This window comes from Calidris pugnax, unplaced genomic scaffold (assembly GCF_001431845.1).
Source record: "Calidris pugnax isolate Ruff unplaced genomic scaffold, ASM143184v1 scaffold11, whole genome shotgun sequence".
Classification (NCBI taxonomy): domain Eukaryota; kingdom Metazoa; phylum Chordata; class Aves; order Charadriiformes; family Scolopacidae; genus Calidris; species Calidris pugnax.
Genome location: NW_015090803.1, coordinates 10,042,123 through 10,062,487, shown reverse-complemented (window position 1 = coordinate 10,062,487; position 20,365 = coordinate 10,042,123). Strand labels below are relative to the sequence as shown.

At 38.5% G+C, this 20,365-nt stretch overlaps 1 protein-coding gene across 1 annotated transcript in view; it reads right to left on the bottom strand.

The window, feature by feature from the left end:
* Positions 1–3,386: 3,386 nt before the first annotated feature.
* The window catches only part of HIBADH (3-hydroxyisobutyrate dehydrogenase), a 71,794-nt gene continuing 54,815 nt past the window's right edge, over positions 3,387–20,365 (bottom strand). Inside the window, exons 4-7 of the mRNA XM_014937923.1 lie at positions 13,538–13,671; positions 12,896–12,972; positions 7,125–7,281; positions 3,387–4,387 (exon numbers count right to left, since the gene is read on the bottom strand). Of these exons, the coding sequence (XP_014793409.1) occupies positions 4,229–4,387; positions 7,125–7,281; positions 12,896–12,972; positions 13,538–13,671 (527 nt within the window). The 3' untranslated portion in view covers positions 3,387–4,228. The remainder of the gene's footprint in view (positions 4,388–7,124; positions 7,282–12,895; positions 12,973–13,537; positions 13,672–20,365) is intronic.

Genomic DNA, 20,365 nt, shown 5'->3' with positions numbered 1-20,365 from the left:
AAGAAATCCTTGCTATCAAAAGCTCGAGCTTTTCAAATGTATCATTTATTCTAATTTGTAGATGTTGAACTAAACTTGTCCCACTACTGAAATACAATTTTTCAATTTTGCGAGGCTTGCAGTAAGAGTTCTAAGAACTTCATACTGAAGTCAATAGAAAGTCTTCCCATTTCAAAGTCCCCTAACATTAAGGGATCTTATCAAACCTAAAATACTGCAGAGGACCCCAGTTCTACATGTTGTGCACCAGGAAAACACAACAGAGGTTTCCAAACTGCAGCAAAGTTCCCACAACTTATTAGACAGCCTTGTAAGGAGAGGCAATAGTCTCAACTTCTCTTGAAAAAAGCTGAATTAAATCTGTTTTTATATGAAGGAGGAGAAGACAATGACGATAATGTAAAGACAAATCAAAAGCAACATGCATCATTATCAATGAAGCTAGTGCCCTCAGAGCTGTGCCTGGGTAGCCTTGGCCTTGCTGGTGGGCTAAAAGCATAGGAAGACATCTACTGCATGAATACAGTAGCCCTTGTATGAAAGTAGCCCTTCTCTGCTTGGTCCAGGGGCAGCTCCAGTCTTTCTGTTCCCTAAACCATTTAATAAATCTTCTTGTGGCAAAGAGCCATAAGATTTAACCAGCTGGAAAGACAGGTAGCTCTGCCCTCAGGCAGGAAGCCACAGCAGTTATTCTGGCCCCCTCAGCACCTCTCTCATCCACCCTGGGACAAGGCTGGGATGGAGACCGGCAACATCAGCGTCAACAGGTCCTGCTGGCCCCATCCCCTCACAGCCATCACCCCAACTCCTCAGAATCCTGATGCCAGTAACGTGGCACAATCCCTGCTGCAAGGGATGTGCTTGAGCTCCTCCAGAGCTGCATCTTGGCCACATCCGCGCTGGAATCACGTGGGCATTCAACACACACTGTGAAATCTTGGCAGTATCGAGCTTAATGGCAAAATTCCCATTGATTAAAGCAGAGCCAGAATATCACGTATAATCCTTTTACTTGGTCAGAATACCTCCTCTTCCTCCCGAGGCTTGTAAGAGCCATAAATAAAGTTAAAGCAATATAGTACTCAGCAGTTTTAATAGAAGGCCTCCTCTGTTAAACGACCACCAAAAATAGTTGCTTAAGACCGGTTATACTGAATCATAAATGAGAGAAGGCTGCTTGGAATTTTATTTAAAACCATCACTACTTTTATTGGTTGTCAATGTTTTCCTGTTAGTCAATAAATGCATTTGATATAGGTGAGCTTCCAAAGTAAGCATGATGGGAGGGCTAGTTTAACATTCAAACTAATTTAAAAAGAAGTTACCTCAAGTTTCCCTTTGGGACATTTACAAAATATGCAGTTAATTTGTTGCACCTAATTTGTGTGTATGTTCTGGGAGGTAATTAGTGTAGAAATTCAACCAATTTTACAATCTTTCTGTTCAGCTCAACAAATTACTGTTTTCAACACCTGTTTCTGGCAGTGACAATAGTTTTAGTACTTGCTTAATTTCCATAGACCAGTAGTATACCCCATGTGGAGCAAAAAAGATACATTATATACATATCCACATGCAGAATAGCCACAGCTAGCATGAATACCACCACCATTATATGTATCCAGTCACACAATATTCCCCTGCAGAATTAGGAAAAAAACGCGTATTCTAATATAAATTGTATTACTGGTTTCAGGTATTGGACATCATTAAAGGTTTCAAGGTACTTGCCATAATAAGACTTATTTTAAAAGTTGTTTCTAACTTTGCCAAACTAACTGCTTGTTCTAAAATTTTACATGCTGGCTGTCTGCCCTGAGGCTGGGGTTTTTTGTTTTTTGGGTTTTTTGGGGGGTTGGGTTTTTTTTGTGTTTTGTTTTTAATTTCAGCCAACATCCTCCTCCAAGAAGGAGACCACAGAACATTTTGTTGGTTTGCCAAAATAGCATTCTGGCAGCCTTTACTCGAGCACCCTATGCTTTGGAGTAAGAATTTAAAATTTGTTCAGAGGCTGTGGGGGAGGAGAAATGAACCCCTGGAAGCCCAAGCTACAAGCCTTTGGGAGAAACATAAAAATAACAACGAAGTTTCCACATGCTGAACAGAGACTTTATGATTTCAGAAGTTAAAAGCTTCAAAGAGCGTGTCTCACTGAGCGTATTCTCCTTCCTCATGGCTCCCAACATTTATGTGAGCATGTAATGTCTTCAGAAAACAACCGATGATGGTTCCTGCAAGTCCAGGGGGTCACAGGGAAGCCCAGGGTTACCAGCAAACACATTCAGAGCAAATGCTGCTACAGGCTGGGGTGGACAGTAGAAGGAAGCATCTCTCAGCAGTCCTGCTGATGCCACCCGTATCTCTGAGTCAAACACAGAGGAGACAAACTTAACCAGGACTCTTCTACAGTTGCTTACCTCATCCATTAGAAAACTTGGAAACGCACAAGGATCCTCCTGGCAAAAACGTCCTTCTCTACACGACCTCAAATTAATTATCATTAGGTTCATCCTTTGTATTATGTGAGGCAGGAGTCCCATAGGAATAAAAAGTTACAGTATGTGATATTGTTACCAAAGGTCGAACCACACATCTGCAACTGTGGTTCCCTGTTTCTGTGTTTTCTAGCACTTGAGTGGTTGACTTTGCAATTCTAATAGTTTTTAGTGCAGGTAGTTTTGTGTCTAATTTCAAGGACTGAATGCAATGGTTTTATCAAGAGAGGTTTTTTATCAAGAATGGTTTTATCAAAAGAGAGATGAAAATTTTTTTAAAAGTAAGATTTCTCCCACTATTCCTGCATTCATGCATAACATTAATGAGTCCCAAATCCGTCAAAAACCTACAATGTCAAACAGTTTTCAAAGAAAATTGAAAGAACAGATCAATCAGCACAATCATACAAAGTTTAATGACTTTGTATGATGTTACTAATGCGTAAAAATATAATGTCCAAGTTCTCAGAAGATTATTCACAGACTTGAGCTGATTCAAGCATGCTGTTTTGTCACCCAAACGTGCATATATAAAATGATCGTTCATACAACCAAAATAGGAATGTAAATGCATAATTGACCACTAAGCCTTGAGCCTGCAAGTAAGTCTGAATGTGAGTAGTTCTAGTGAAATCAACACGAGTATTTATATTCATAGAGCCAAGTATATACTTGTATTTTTGCAAGACCATGGAGATGGTTAAGGTAATACATATGAAAGTATATTACCATCTGCATTTCACAACCAGAGCTCTTGAAAATCTTGGTTTTGCAAGATAATCCATAGAAAACCAAGCAAATTAAAAAATCAGACCGCTTAGTACAAGTTTTTGGTTAATTGTGTGTGTACAAGAGGGCATCAAAACAAAAAGAAAATAATCATACAGCAAGTATTTACCAGTATAGATTTTTATTTCTTTTCAAAATAATGGGGTTTGTTTAGATTTAAAATACTTCAGTAATTACCTAAAACAAATGTACACTTTGTTAGAACTTCAGGTAAGTGCTGTTCTTAAGTTCTGAAAATGTGTGATAGAATACAAGAAAATATAAAATTGGGTTAGCAAAATACAATAACGGAGCTTTACAGGAAGGACACACACTCTGTTATTTTAACTAAATCTATCAGGTAAACATGCTGTAACAGCTCTCCACTTAGAAATGCGTGCCTATGAATTTAATCTGCAACCTGAACCCAAGGAAAAATTCACTACTGATCAACTCAAGGCTGGTAGGTCGAAGGAAAAAAAAAAAAAATCCATCTTAAGCTTTGTGACTTCATTGAACAAATCTTCCCTTTTTCCATAAAGTATTCATTTTTTATTTTAATAGATCACTATATATCATAAAATCACTATATAACATTCTCTTACTATTCAAGATTCAACTAAGTTTGTAGCCATAATGTAAGTTATTTTATATGCAAACAGTTAAGTGTTTCATAAAAAAAAATATTTATTTATTGCATCTAGTGAAAAAAAATCTTTGATGGTTCTTAAAAAAAAAAAAAAAGAAATCATTGTCTGGCTAATTGCCAAACAATCCTTTCCTCTGGCTTGCTTTTTCGAAGTTTTGAAAAAACCCTGGAGTTCGCTGTGATCTAGACAACCAAAGATGATTAGTCTGTATGGGATCAGTATGCACAGTGTTTGATTAAACCCATATAACTTCTCAAACGAGCTATAAGGATAAAAAAATGTGGTTTGTTATTGTTTCCATTTCCAAAGGACAGCTCACAAGTTTTCCTCCTCACGTAAAAACTGGAACACAGCTGAGAAGTCTTTCAGGGCATAGCCTTTTGCACACATCATCCTGTAGATCTGATGTGCCTGGGATCCCAGAGGAACTGGTGTCTTTGTGTTGGTGGCAGAAATCTGGGCCAGGCCAAGATCCTGTGGGGAGGGAGAAGAGGGAGGAATAGGGCAGAGAGGAAGAACGGAAGGAAAGAAAAAAGAGAAAAAGTCAGGAGAGAAACAACAAGGATATAAATAGCCGTGTACATATTATAGGTTATTTGGCTTCCATTGTGAAGAGAACTCTACTGCCAACAAATACAATACTCCAGCCTTAAAATTTCAGTCCTGGAAGAAGTGAGCCTTGTTTAGTTCTTCATTTTTAAAACAGTAACTGTTATCCAACAGAAAAACCCCAAGCTTTGCAAGGCATGCAACCTCCTTCCAGAGAGGAGGGATTTTAAAATTCTAGATCACTATATAACCCGGTAGCAAAACTCAGACTCTCTTTCCCCTCTTTGTTATGTCATCTCCAAACCCAAAAGTCCCCTGGCTATTCACTTAAGCATTTCACATAGGTTCTAATGGCATCATTTTCTTGCTTGGTAAGACGACATCTTTCTTTCCAAAAACAGGTTAAAAATTAAGTAGGAGGGATTTGAATAACAACGAAATTGAAGCCACTTATCCTACATATATTTACTGAATGTGACCATTTAATAGCAAAATGAGAGGCATAGGCCACTTTGTGAATACGAATGGTTTGCAGCCTAACTGGAAGGATGTATTAAAGAATCCCTTAGGGGATTGTCCTGGGTCTGCTATGAGTCTTGAAGATAAAAAGATACAGAGAATAATTCTACTGCATTTTAAAATACTAAATTTGGAGGAAAAAAAAAAGGAGGAGAGATTGCAAAGAGGATGAATCTGAAACCTGCCCTCTGAGAGTCCTTGATCAACTAGAGCTATAATCTGAAGTAAATAGGCTAGAACTCAAAGTTAGCTAACCATAGTCAGCTAGAAATAGTTGGCTGCATGCATGCTGGATGGAAATGACAAGCTAGGCTGGAGGATGTCTTGAATTCTAAGCTGAATCAGACTTGAAACGAATCAAAGAAGGAAAAGCTAACAAGGGCCTGTTTGTATAAACAGATCTCTTGTCTAAGTATGAAAGTAATGCTTGCACTCAAGGTTGCCTTTATAAGGTCTTGCTAGAGACACATTTCAAGAAAGCTGCAACAGAACCTCTCAAGTGTTACTAGGAAGTGCCTGGATTTTCTGTCCATCCAGGACTACGGTGGTTTATAGAATTTGCTGTGATTTTACTTTTTTTAAAATAACAAATTTTTGATACGGAAGAACTGAGAGACTCTAGTACTGCTAAGAGCACCTTTGGCTTCTCAGAGATGACTTACAAGACAGGTCTTTACTTTCTGTGTGTCTGGATTTGAATTAGCACAAGGAAATTCAAGATCTTACTCTACTCTCTAAATGTCACTTCGATCTGTAAATCGGCTCTATAAAGGTCATTCTGATACAAATCAGAATTATAGTTACTCTTCCTATTACCCTTGAATGACTTCAAGATCTACAAAAAAGGGAAAAACATACATATCAGATGTCACAGGATCCAAAATATTCTTCAACTGCATCAGGGCAGATCATTCCTTCTTGTCTAGCAATTCTGTTGAAATACTGTTGCCCTGATAAATCTAGGAACAGTTACTTTAACCTCGCTTACAGTAAGATATTCCATGACATATTCCTAGCCTCTTCTAAACCCTCTTTGTGAAACCTGTTGTTATTCAACATAGCTTAAATCATGTCATGGAATAGTATCGCCATGAAACTAATATTCAGTGTGAAATTATTTCCTGCACTTACATATTTAGATGAGAGATCTCTTCCAGGGCTGGTTTTATAATTTACTTTGGGCAATCATTGTGCTAAATGCAGAAGTAGTTGAAGAGTCAGAGTTCTATATTGCTCGTTTCTCCAACTGTGTGTCCTCACCAGTGGGATGCAGAGCCCTGACCTCCTTGCCTACTTTCCTCTGGCCTCTAAGAGCTTGGCTTTCCTGACCACAGAGTGACTCAGGACAGCGATATTCCTAGAACAGCCAAGAGCACAGCAGTTAAGGGCCCTCTCCTGGGATGGGATAGCTTTAGGTTACAACTTCTTCATGCTCAGATGGACCTAAAACCCAGATCTCCCACTTTGTGGACAAATACTTTAGATTACTAGGTTATTACTCATAAGAAGCACTACTTCTGCCACCAACAAAGACAATTTGGGAGAGCTCACAGCATGGTGCAGATGCCCGCAGAACATCAGTCTGCCGGGGTGTGGGTTGAAACCTGTTTGCTTTCTGCATTCCAAATGGCCTCAGGCAGAAAGACAAGCACATAAGCAGTTGGCTTAGTGAGGAAGGGAATGCTAGAGGGCACGTTCAATAGCACAGTTTAAGGTATTTGGAAGAGATTGGGCCCAAAATCTTAGACGCTTATGCTACTATTCACACCTAATTAGGTCACCTGGATTTCCCCAAATTGCTCTCTTGAGCTTAGGGTCCTAAATTCTAGTCAGCAAGAGGCACCTAAATGGTTTGCTGAACTCTTGCCATATCCAAAAGTCCACCAGGACTCCTGAATTAAGGCAGAACTCAAAACAACAGCACATAAAATCTCCTCGAGTGGCTCAGCAGTAATAGGAGCTAGAAAGACGCTGGAGGCTAAGGAACAGCCCCTACACAACTCATTAATTTAGAGCTACAGTAAGAGCCTGGATTCTGCTCTGTTCATGCACACATATTTGCCTGAAATCGTAATTTTTCACTGAGAATAATGTTCACAACTGAGAAGCAACAGTACACACTTTACATGCAAGTATTCTGTACCTTAGCCATGAGTGTTGTTCCAAAGCCACCCTGGTAATTATTAGCAGATGGTACTCCTTCCATCACTCCAGGAACAGGGTTGTACGTGTCGCTTGACCAACAGCGACCTGAGCTCATATTTAGGATTTTGGCCAGCAGCTTTGGGTCAAGGCCTAATCTGTCAAAGGTCAAGGAAGAGAAGTGTTAATGTCAAAATGCACAAGACATGGGTGACTTGTTTTATATCTTAGGACCCCAGCGTCATTTCTCTCCCTTTATTATAAGTCATGAGAAATGACAGAGTATTGATATTGGGGGTAGGGATGCTGTATCTTAAATTAAAGAGCATCAATTCACCATTTAAGCAGTAGGATTTCAGAGCTCTTTTCCTTCTGCACTAAGCAAATCCCCTTCACCTAGCAATTTTGAAAGTACAAGCAAAACAAAGGTCGTCTGAGAACAGCGGTTCCCTTGTATTTCAATTACTAAAACACGTTCTCTGTTCTCCTACCTACTAGGTCACATATTTGTTCTTCATATCAAAATTATATTCTTTAAAGCAGAATAAAGCAAAAAATTCACAAGCAAGTGTGGCAGTGTGAAAGTACTTGTGCAATGTGTTTACATGCACACTAGTGCATTTTTGATGTAAGCAAGATAATGGAAATGATCTTGCTCTAGTAAGTGAACAAAACCACTATACTTCTCAAAAAACATTACTATGATATGTAACTGCACATTCTTTGCTTTGCTATTATTAAATCTTCATTACACTCTCTTGCTTATGAGGCAAGCCTGCCTCTCACTGTGACATATGTTATCTATTTGCAAACATACATTATAGTTCTGGGTCAACTGTTGATAAGGTTACTGATCCTGATAAAACAAAGCTTGTCCAAGTAGAAACGTCATTTGTTCTATCACAGAGCTGATGGCATAAACTGCTGCTCAATGTGGACTCTGAAACTACTTCCATACTATTAAAAATTAATCCTCCTATGGATTCACATTTATGCTAATATCAAGTTGCAAGTGTAATTGTACATGAATTACATTTATAGCAAAAATGAGCAGCAGCAGCTTATCCGGCCCTATACAAATGTTCAGTCATAGTCATGACAAAGAAGAAAGCAAGGGAATTATATCCAATAACAATCCAAGATGAAAAAAGGACATTTTGAAAGGGATATAGCAAAACATACTTTGCTGTGGACAGGCAAACAGGTTAAAAATAAAACGCCTTTTCTACACAGTTCCAGCTAAGCTTTAACCTTTATAAATACATTAGCTCTTGCACCACAGACTTCTTGCAGATCTCCATAGCCATGGGCATCCTCACACGGATTCCAGACACTGTAGTGCTCAACGTTTTAATTTATAGATAAGTAAAGCTCTTAACCAATAGAATAGTTGGTAAAATTTATGTCTATTTATTCCAGTAGGCATTTCAGATTTGAAAAACCAGTGGGCCCTACAGCATGGTTCCTGTTCCCATAACAGCACATGTTCCTGCAAATTTGCCCTCCTAATGCAAAGCAGAATCACTTTCTGTACCGCAAAGGTAGCTTTTAACATTACTGCTGTGCTGTCTTATTTATAACTTGCCGCAGCAGCTCCTGGAATTCCATGGAAAGTCTCCTGCTGGCCTGAATGGGATCAAGCTTTACTCTCCTCCCCATTTTTTTCCAACCCTCTAACTCAATTGAATTCTTTCAACTGCCATTTATTGTAAACAAATGTATTTTCCAGCACCAGTATGTTTTCACAGTATTTTAGTTGCACTTCTATCTTTTATAGTGCATCGAAGTCTTCATGGAGAAGCACTCTGAAGAAATGCTTTTATTGTTGTCATCTAAAAAAAACAACATTGGGAGCAGACAATGTCGGAGCTTTCGAATACACAGAGGTTGCTTTTTTGGCCAAAAGAAATCTCTTGGCTTGTTTGTTTCCTCATCATTGTTACATCCAGATCAGTACTTTTAGCAGTGTAGTGCCTGATGGTGCCATATCTAGCTGCGTGCAGAGGCCTGTAATTACAGCTGTGAGTACACCGCAAGACAGAGAGCTTATTATTTCAAAATGCATATAACCCTCCCAAAGAATGCTCTTCTCACAGTGTTCCAACTACCCCTCTGTGAAAATATACTTTAAAAGATATATGCGTATTATACAGATATGTAAAATATTGCCTGCACTAGATCTGGCATATTTTTGCTCTAGGAAAAGAAGAAGGAAGACAGTGTCATTTTAAATCCCTGCTTTTTCAAACTTCGTTGCTCTTAAACACCATGCAGATTCTCTTCAGGAGACCTGAACCTAATTTTTTTTCTCCTTTGCAGCAAGTGTATCATTAATAAGAGCAAGTTAGAAGTGCTTTGCATTTCATCTTTCTGAGGATTCATCCACTGGTGCATATATAACTGACAGTTAAAATTAGACATATATTAAAATCAGTTACTGAAGAAGTCCTCTGTCTTCCACTGTGCCCAAAGCTTGTAATGGTCTGAAACCAGCTAGGATATACAGTAATTGTCATTCAGTGAGAGTCTATCCTAGAAAGTCATGCTTCAGTGGAGAAGACTGAGTTTCCATTTGAAATCAACAAATTAATCCAAGACAGGTATCTGAAAGGGCAAGTTTAATAGGAAGCAGCTACTGGGCTCTCAACCATGATAAAATGTTATTGCTGTTTCCCTGTAAATTGGCTGGGAACATATGATACTCTCTGCATAAGAGCTCCATTGCTGTTCAAGAGATATACTGCTCAAGCTATCAAAATGATGACAGTCTGCCAGTCCCCATAACAACTTGCCATTGGACGTGGCAAGAGCTTGTGCATGCGCGTGTGAATTTACAATTACCAAAATGTTCTTCTCCCTTATAAGCAGAAAAGAAGTCCATGTATTAACTGTACTTATAATAGAGCAAAAACAATTGCTTCCCTCAAATCAATGCTTCTTCAATAACATTCCTAATGAACTGAAAGCAGAAACTCAGCAATGGACATGCATACCAAAAAATGGTTAAAATAGGATCCCTTCGAGCCACTGCTCAAAACTCAGGTTTTGCTGAGCTTTGATAAAATAACATACTGAAATTTTCATACACTCCTCCAAGAGTTCAGTCTGGAACAAACAGAAAAATTGAAATGACATTTCACAAAAAAAGGTATGTCTTGGTCTCATTTTAAGGTGTAACAACCGAAGTAGCTGAATTGTTGAGAATTTCCCATCTCAAGGTGCTTCAGATAAATACCACATGAAGTTGCAAATATTCAAGCAGAAACTTTAGGACCCTTGTAACAGCTAAAAATGACTTTGCCATTGGTGTTTTAAACAAGGTAAGTGCTTTCAAATGTCATTACTAACCTTTAGAAGGCTTAGCTATAGCCTCACGCTGAAAACAGCAAAGCCACAGTGCTCTTGCACGAGTTCTTTTTCAGGGCACTCTTTCTAAAATTTGCAGTAGGGATGTGCCCAGGGCTAATCAACCCCCAGGCTGGGGCACATATCCCTCTCTACACTGCTGATTCCCCTTTCTGCTGATGTCTTCCATCTACAGCCCGGGGGCACCCACAGAGACCAGATCTAGAGGCAGAATCTACATTTAGACTCAACATCAGAGGACAAAATTCTTTTACTGTCTTTCCGCTTTATATATCTAAAAAAGCAAGCAGGTACAAATCCTTATACAGTAAAATTGTCTGGGAAAGAGGGGTATTTGCAGCTTTTGACATAAATCTGGGTGTTACCACACTCCCTTCTTGTAGAGATGAGTTTCTCTGCTGTTGGAAGCACAGAAGTGATTTTGCAGTGAGATTATTGCCATAGAGCCCTTGTTGCTCTCCTGGTCCCTTGTATCCCGAGCACATTAAGGAACCTTGTCCTATCTTGTGTCACCACATAAGCCCTTCCCTGAGTCTGTGCAGGCAGTTCTGAAGGGACCACAAACTGCCTGACAGGCAGCAACTTCTATCTGACCTAAACATAAACCAGGTACGAGCAATATTTCATTTTTGAGCTTTATCTTGCTAGTATTAGACATTGTTTCACTGGAACTCAGGACTTGGTTAAAGAAAGTCACTGACATCAAGATGATCAGCAAAAAGAAAATGAGAAATAGCCTGTGGCTGTGGACAGTATCACTTAATGCTTTTATTTCTTATTTGTGAAGTTTATATGTACTTTGTGTATTGGTTTGACACAGTAAGTCACTACAGGATTTTGCAACATGCACATTATCCATAAAAACGTATAGCAAAATCTGCAAACCTCAATTCATTCTGCACAGGGCTTACATGCGCAGAGTATCTGTCTTCCAAAGCTCTTATTTTATCTTCAATTTTAACTCTAATCATTCTTACAAATGTAGATAAAAATATAATGAAAAATCAGATGCATGTGCTTTATTAAGCGAACCATGACTTAAAATAGAGTGTGATGAAAGCTTTTCACTACAGTGGATTATAAGAGTTGTATACAATACTACTGTTTTTATTATGGCTTGATGCAGACATGCTTCAGTTTCTTACAGACTCTCAATTTTAAAATGTAAATGGTACAGGATATTGATAAACCAATTAGCACTGATGCAAAGCAAATTCCTCTTTTATCTCAATTACAACATGACAACTTAATAGGTCAAGATAGTCTAACATCTGAGACAAGGGCAATTCAATAAAACAACTGCATCTTGATATGGTAATTAAGAGGAAATGTGAATCCATTACATTGCCTCGTGTATGTGTGCACATGCAGGCGTTATTTTTTATTTATTTAAACATTTGATGCCCTCTTGCTGTTTTTATAGTGTATCAAATCCACATTAGCACATGGTCTAAAGCCCAGCTGATAAGTATCTACAATATCTGTAGTTTTAGTAGGCCAATTTTAAGAATGCAACTGTGCAGATAAATAATCCATGAAGAGCCCTTAAGAGATACACATTTGCAAGATAATCTCTTCAAACATAGGACTTTTCTGTGTATAAATTTGCAAATGATTTAGATCTTGCTAAGAAAATTTATGATGGTTCAAGTACTCTGATACTGAACTGGTACTTGCATGCACCCTATCGGAAAACAAAACAAAATCTGAGACCACAGAAGATAAATAGGTTATAAATGGAAAGGAAAAATAATTTTGTTTGAATGTACTGGCACTTACAAGTCAGGTGCATCACCTGCTAGAAAAGAAATAGTACTCAGCATTAAGAAGAGTGTAGGGGAGCATATTGCAGCTTTTTGACAAAGCAGGAGTTTTGGCAGTCAGGAAAAACTGCAGTGGTAAAGTCAAACAGGAAGGCAGATGTTCTTTTTTATGCTTTGACCTTAATTTGGTATATGCACTGTACTATAAGTTTTACTTCGCAATTTATTTTGAAACAATTTAACAAAGTAAACAAAGCCAACAAGAGCCATACAGGAGTATAATACTCTGAATACACTGTACATTAGCTTAGAATAGAAATAAAAAGTTACCTCTCTATTACCTCTGCATGTTTATAATGCAAGACAAACATTATTGTACACTGCACTACATGAGAATAAATAAACTATTAACTTCATATGGAGAATGCAACAATTTATAAAACCAATACAAAAGAATATTCCTGTTCTAAAGAGTTCTACTTCAGTTTAAGAATCCCTTTAGCATGTTAATGCCTTCAGAAGAGAATTTCTGGCAAGAGTTTATCTATGCTATCTAATCACTGTTTCAGTGAAAGTCAACTGCAAAACACAAAACCTGTTAACACTGAAAAATGCTTTAATTCAATACAAAAATCCAACAAACCTGATTCCAAGATTCATAGCCTCAGCAGTTCCAATCATACTGATGGCCAAGAGCATGTTGTTGCAGATCTTTGCAGCCTGAAAATAAGTTAAACCATCAATTAGTTTCTGCATTTTTATTGAGTTAACATGTAGGAATCTTCTTTTAACTAGGTCCGGGACAGTATGATCAAATATGTTCTGACAGCTCTGTTCTAAAGGTAGCACCAGTAAGCCCAGATCTACAATAGCATAAAGCCAATGAAAACTGCCTTATGGTTCCTTCAGAGATTAGGATTTTGTTTTTAGTACAGTAGTTCACTTAGTATAAGTGAAGTATAAGTATAAGGGCTCTTTGTCCTTCAGAACATAAATTTAGAATAAATAAATTTAAAATGTGTGTTCTCTAAGAAGTATAATCTCAACAAGCCAATGTGGAAAAGCAGCAGGTCAGATGTTTTGGTGTTAAGCCATACAACACGCTGGAGAAAAGTGCCATGAGATTAGTTTATAAACACATGGTTGAAGACAAATAAACAAGCAAACAAGTATGAAGATGCATGATCATGCATTTAGTTCTGGAATAAAAGAGTAGGTACCATTAAAGAAAAACAAAGCAACAACATTAGACTGAGATAACTAGTAACCCCTCAGGAAGCATTACCTGTCCGGTTCCGACCTCTCCACAGTAGACCACATTAGAACCCATGCATGTCAGCAACTCTTTGGCAGCATCAAATTCTTGTTCCACTCCACCAACCATGAAAGTAAGGTTTCCGGCTCGAGCAGCTCCAACACCTGAATCAAGACAACATTGGATTTAATATCACTATTCTAAAAAAAACTTAAGTACTTTATCTTATCAGTAAGGGTCTGGTGATATAAAATTTATGTGCTTAAAGCTTCGCTTATGATGAACCTCTCAAAGTCTATGTAAAACAAGTCTGTGTCCCAGTACTTACCAAATCAGAGATCTCAATTCTCAAACATTTGATGAAGTTACTTTATCTTTCAGACATGCTGGCGGATAAACAAGACTTATGGAAAACCAGCAATGCCACTCTTTATAGTTCCACATGAAGAAGCAATCAATCCTTCCTGCAACTTTGCACCCCAGAAAATTCATTGTACCTCAATTACTAAATAAAATACCTGTTTTATCAAACTACTAATTGCATACGACTATTAAGAAACTACTGCTCAAAGTTAACTCTGCTTTTATCAGCTTTTCCAAGCCTAGGCTATCAATGCTTTCCGATTTTCCTGTAATTGAAGCATATAAAGCCAAGCCTTCTGAATCTCCACAGTTCATTATGTTTCTAGTCTGAAGCAAAATTCTACTTAATTTGAGAAAATGAGTTAGTTTCCTACATATAAAACTTAACACATATACAACTATGTAAAGAACTACATAAAAAGAAATGTAAAAATGATTCACATACATACACAAACACACAACTCCCAGTTTTGTTCCTCTAAGTCTGTCCCATCTTTAACACAGGTCTGTAAGCACACACCATAGTTCTTTGATTATACAGTTCCTAAGCATAAAACCAGCACATTTTTCATGCGATATTTATCACCTCCCTGAAATATTTTATTCCTTAAAAGAAGCCTAATTCTAATAGGAATTACTCATACATCCTTAATCTCTTCATCCCCGACATTTAATGTGTAGAACTGCTAGAAAATTTGGCCTAAACTGATGAACACATCAGCTTCCTCACTATTTTTCACTTCAGCAAGAAGAACAGCCACTATAAATTTTTTGTGTTATGCATCAAACTTTGGCCTGTTCAGATGTCCAGCTGCAGATAACAACCTGCTTTCAAATTAAACGTGCTCAACGAGGTACAGTGTTCTTACAAACAGAATGTCCAAGCAAAACAGCTTATTCTTCTTCCATGTGGCAGATGATTCTATTTCCACTGTAAGTCAGGCTGCTCTCCAGCTATGGTTCACAGTTCTTTGTCACCAATTAGCTACCATAATAAACATTAATAAATGTTTTTATTGGAATAGTTTCCAGAGGGTAACTGGAAATGCCTTCACTGAGCTAGATGCTGTATAGTGACAAATGAAAATGCACTCTTATCAAGCTTATCAGTTGAAGATAGAGCTTTTTTATTTTTTAAAAAAACCAAACAACTCCCTGCAATCTAACCTCAAATAGCAAAAAAGTTTTTCTGTTAGAAGTATATCGCACTTAAACAGGACATTTCTGCTTTCCTTGTTCCCCATGAATAACTGGAATTATGCAATAAAAAGAAAAGAAAGAGAAAAAAATAAGGTTATAACGAAGACATCATGGCAACCAAGTTTGTGCACAAGAAGCTCTGCTAAAAGTAGGCAACCATAGCAGGCTAATCAGAGCTTCTCTTAACTTAAAGCCTTAAGTCCATATAAATGCTGTGTAACAGGTAAAGAATGAGGTGGTCAGTATTGGACTTCCTTTCCAACATCAAGGACAGCTACACTGCAGCTCCCCACACTGAAGAATTTGAAGAATTTTTGTTTGCTTTCTCATAAAAATTTCAATTGATGCACTGTCTCTGTGTGACTACGTCTACAAATGCCACTTTCTGTATCTGTCAAGTATTTATTTCCCCCACATCCACCATCTTTTGAAGTCATTGAAGAATTTCAGACAAATTTGACAGATCAAGATCTCAAAAATTAAATACCCACCCATTATGTGAAAACAGGCAACAGAGGAAACAGGCTCCCACTGATGAAGTGGTTGATCAATCTATATTACAACCCAGAATCACAGGATTATTGGGGTTGGAGGGACATCTTGATATTGTATAGTTTATCCCCTCTGTTTGAGCAGTGTCAGCTGGAGCAGCTTGCCCATAACCATGTCCAGTCAGCTTTTGAATATGTTCAAGGATGGAGACTCCACAGCCAAACTCTTCCAGTATTTGACTACTCTCACAGTAGAAAAGTGGTAAGATCTTCCCTGAGCCTTCTCTTTGTGCTAAACAGTCTCAGCTTTCTTGGTCTCTCTTCGTAAAAGATGCTCCAGTTCCCCCATCATTGTTGTGGCCTTTAGCTGGACTCACTCCAGTCAATGCTTATCTTGAACTGGTGAGGCCAGAACTGGAGCATCCATAAGAACTCAGTCAGACCCACAGCTTTAAAAATAATCAGTCTAGGATTCTGCTGCTCCTGGAACAACACTGTTAAGGTACTGAAATATCTACAGTGGTAAAGATCTTCCTGCTCTGGTTGAGAGACACCATATTTGCAGCCAATCCTTAATCTCACTTGAACGACTCCTCCCTGGGCAACTCACAGGAACTGGGCTAAGAGCAAAGCCTAGATTCAGAGCTAACACAAACAGGTCATTGTCATCTTGTTGGCTAACAGTTTACTACGTACATGACCGCAAAGATTGCTACATTAATAAACACAATGATTTTCATTCCATTCCTCTAGCTATTTTTATTCAAACCACATAATGGCCTTTACCACTAATCCTGTGATCTGACCTGCAGCAAATTAAGTAGACAATTTAAGTCAAAGCTTACAAACAAAATCCAGTACTATCCATCATAGGTCAATAGCCTTGTATCTAGATTACAGACTGCTAAATAGCTTCAGAGAGTCATTTATTAGAGCAAAATTAATGCTGACAATAGTTTTCAGCTGGTTAATCTTCTGACAGCTGCACTCTCTCACTTGTTCAAACACTTACATTTCAAGTAGAAAAAATAAATTAGTTAAGTAGAAAGAAAGAGCAATTTGTTGTATAATGCAGAAGGCTTGGAAAATTCTTTTTTTAAAAACAAAAACCTGTTTACTTCATGGTAAATTTTATCATCTAGGGTCCTTGCCAACTATCAGCTATTTTATCAGAATTAAACAAGCAATTCAGCAAACCTATAACCCTGGCAATTTAAGAAAAAAAAAAAAAATGGCAGGGAGCCTACGAATAAAAGAACTGTAACTTCAGATAAAAATAGAAAAAAAAATCATTAGACAAGAATGCACAGCTTTATTTCACAATCACAGATTCCATACCAACAACACAGGCCAGTAAAATATTATCAACTTCTAACAACACAAAAGAGAGAAAGGGACAAAGCAGATCAGCTAATGTAATTTAAAAAAAAGCTAATTATTAGTTTTCATTTTTTGCTTTTTAAAGATCTCTTACAACCAGTGCTTTATGTACCACTCCCTTGATTAGGATCACAAGTTCTTCAGAATCTATCTGTTCTTTCTAAAATACAAAAAGCCTCTTCTCATCCTCAGGGAATAGGTTTCTGAGAAACTGTATTAGTGATTAACATGTGTAAGGTTTCCTCCTCTGCAAAGCAAGGCTGCTGGAGCCCATGGCTGCAGTCCTACACTCCACGTCTCTGGGATGATGCCCCCACACCTGTGTGCAGAATCCTTTGAGGAGGTCACACCAGCAGATCCCACAGAGTAGCTCTACCCCAAGTCAGTAGGTCATAACACCAGCAGAGTTTTTCCCAGAGATATAAACTGACAGGAGCAGGTTCGCAGATAAACGCGCTAAGAGATCAAGCTAGTGAGGGAGCATGCAACAAAAACTAATCTGGGAAAAAGCATGGTGATAAATTATAGAGTAGCGCTGCAGTATGACATACCCACATGGAGATGGTCTTTCTACTCGGGTACTAGAAGGTTTTGGAAAAAAAAAAAAATCTGAAAAATTGATTTCTTTTATCAAAAGAGGTACATAAAGAACCACTCTTCAAAGCATCCTGTCACATCTGGCTGAGTTACTTGTGGGGCAAGGAGTAGTTCAACCCACACACTTCCCACTTTGATTCCCAATGGATTGCCCAGTGAACCTGATACAGAGCATCAAAATTTTAGGTGAAAATGTGAATGGAGGATTAGGAGCCCTCATACGACAACGGCAACTGGTTGCAGCTATACTGGAACAGTTTGGAGATGACCTCAAGTTTTAGCTTCCAGGCCAGGCAGCCTAGTTCAGTAGCCACCATGCCCTTCCATACGCACTTTTAATTGCTTATTACAACAGCATTTAACATACTGGGGAAAAAAAACCAAATCAAAACAAAACAAAAAAGGTCTATACCTCTATAGCTACATCAATAAAAGCAGTGTGGTTCAACCAGTTTGCTTATTAAGAATACAATTTGCTAGAAATGTGAAGATGCTACATGAAAGTATCTGCTTTTGCGTTGTTTCATTACATTGCCACAAGAAATACAGAATGCAGTAAGTTAAAAAAGAAGTGATATTCTAAGGCTACGCCTTACAGCACCATCACAGTGGTGAAGCTGGAAACAGTTACGCTGCTGAAAACACTGAGCACCTAAGCATATCCCTGTGCCAAAATATTTCAAGAACTGTTGCATTGCACCTGCAGATAAAAATAAAATTGTTGCTGACAAAATTGAGAAGGAAAACCGAAACAATGTGAATATAAGCTGCTTCAGAGACTCTTAAGGACAAGCTGGAGATGAGGGCTACAACATCAAGAAGCTTAGGCAAAAAGCATCTATTTTTGTGATTTTTTTTCTATTCAACATGCAATCTGTTGTGCAATTTGAATAAAGAATTTTGCGAACTAAATTGGATAAAAAATAAACAACAAAAACAGTGCTAGAGTTTTAATCTTCTCTTTGGTTTTACAATGTTTCACCCTCAGGTTTAAGAGCTGAGGCTTTGCCGGTGAGGCTTCAGGAAGTGCAAGGGCACACTGGTCCTTTATTCTGATATTTTTGCAAAAATGCAGCTTACGCGACTGTAGTTGCCTCAAACAAGCAGTTTCTTGTCATGTTTGCTCTCTTTCAGATAGGCTGAAGTTGAGAGCCTGCATCTGTGTATCTTGTGCACGTTTTTAAGGACTAAGCAGTTCCTTTTAAGTACCTGCCAGCTCATGTGAAATACTTTGTCTTTTGCAACTCACAAAAAGTTAAATCAAGATACACAAGAAAAGATTAACTGAAAAGGTTACTATTGTTTTGCTGCATATAGAAATCCAATTAAAAGGCACATATAGGCAAAAGCAGCTACAAATCCCTACCGGACATAAAAGCAGAATATTTAAAATTAGATGACAAATTTAAAATAACCACAAGGAGATGAGTTATTTTATAAAATGTAAATAGTGTGTCAATTTCTTCTGCTTGCTTCATAGCAAGGCATAGACAATGCCTGCCATGCTCAGTCTATTTCCAGGAAAGAAGTAAACGGAGCACTCTCACAAAAAGACCCCCCCAACCCACCACCACTCAAAGGGCTCGTCTTCCTCCCTATTACAAAAAATCAGCATCAAAGCCAGACCTATGAAGCTATTCTGCTGCCTGTAACTAAAACCTAGTAAATCACTTAATTTGCTCAAAAGAACTTAAATGTTTTAACCAGTCTGCCATCAGCGGAGATAAAGAAGAGGGCCGATGGGACCGGGCTGCAATGTGAGCCGTCTTTAAAATGCAATTGTTCTAATCATTTTCTACAGATGCAGCCTCACAAGGGGCTGCTGTCACAGGGACCATTTACGACTTGTTATGGTGTCTCTATTGTTTACCAGCGACATTCGCTAAAAAGGCGACAGCTGGGACAGAAAGCTGCTCCTCCACGAACAATATAATCCCGTGAAAGTAATCAACAAATTTAAGGGTGTTAATTAACTTTACACTTTATCATGTTCAATTAGTTGTCCTTTCTCGAAAAGATTGCCGTGCACAATCGGTTTAGAGCGTGCCATGTTTGATTTGTAAGTGATCACTGTTTCTGTTTCAAAGTCCATGTCAGATGTTCTCTTGGGTTTTGGTGACACAGATGAATGGCTCCGCACATGTTAGGGGGTGATCTGGTTTAACATAAACCAGCATAACATAACCCCTTGTTAACGTAGCGCTGGCCTTTCCAGAGCAGGAACAGAAACACACACACACACACACTCGTGCACCAAACCCCCGCGGCAGCTCCGCAGCCCACGAGTCAAAGTTGCGCTTTTGCTGAAAACGCGACGACACCCATAAATGGGCAATTTTTCATCATTATATCTCAAAGCAAGACTTGTCTCTTAAGGGCACGCTTGGGATCGTTTCTTCCCAGCAAGACCCCTGGCTGTGCCGCATTACGCACTACGCACAGGCGCCTTCCTACGCTTTACATAAAACCCGCTGCCTTCCCTAATGGCAGCCGAGCCAGCGCTGGGTAGATGTGCTAAGTTCTTGTGTATGTCAAATTCTAGGGTGGCTTTTAAATGCCCATACCGCATTTATAGTGGCAGGGATTCTAGCAGAAAGTGGAATTAATCTGTTATTCAAATCTGCCGTTTTCCCTTTAACGCGCCCATTCCTGCTCGCTAATGGGACAAGGCAGAGCTCATGATGAAGCGACAATGTACCTGGAAGTGCACCTTAATGAAAGTCACTGGTGCTTCTCTCTTCTGATAAATAGCGCTTTGCATCACCGTGCCTCATAAACCAGTGATGTTTGAGCAAAAATGGAAATGGACGTTGAGGTCAGTGCTTTG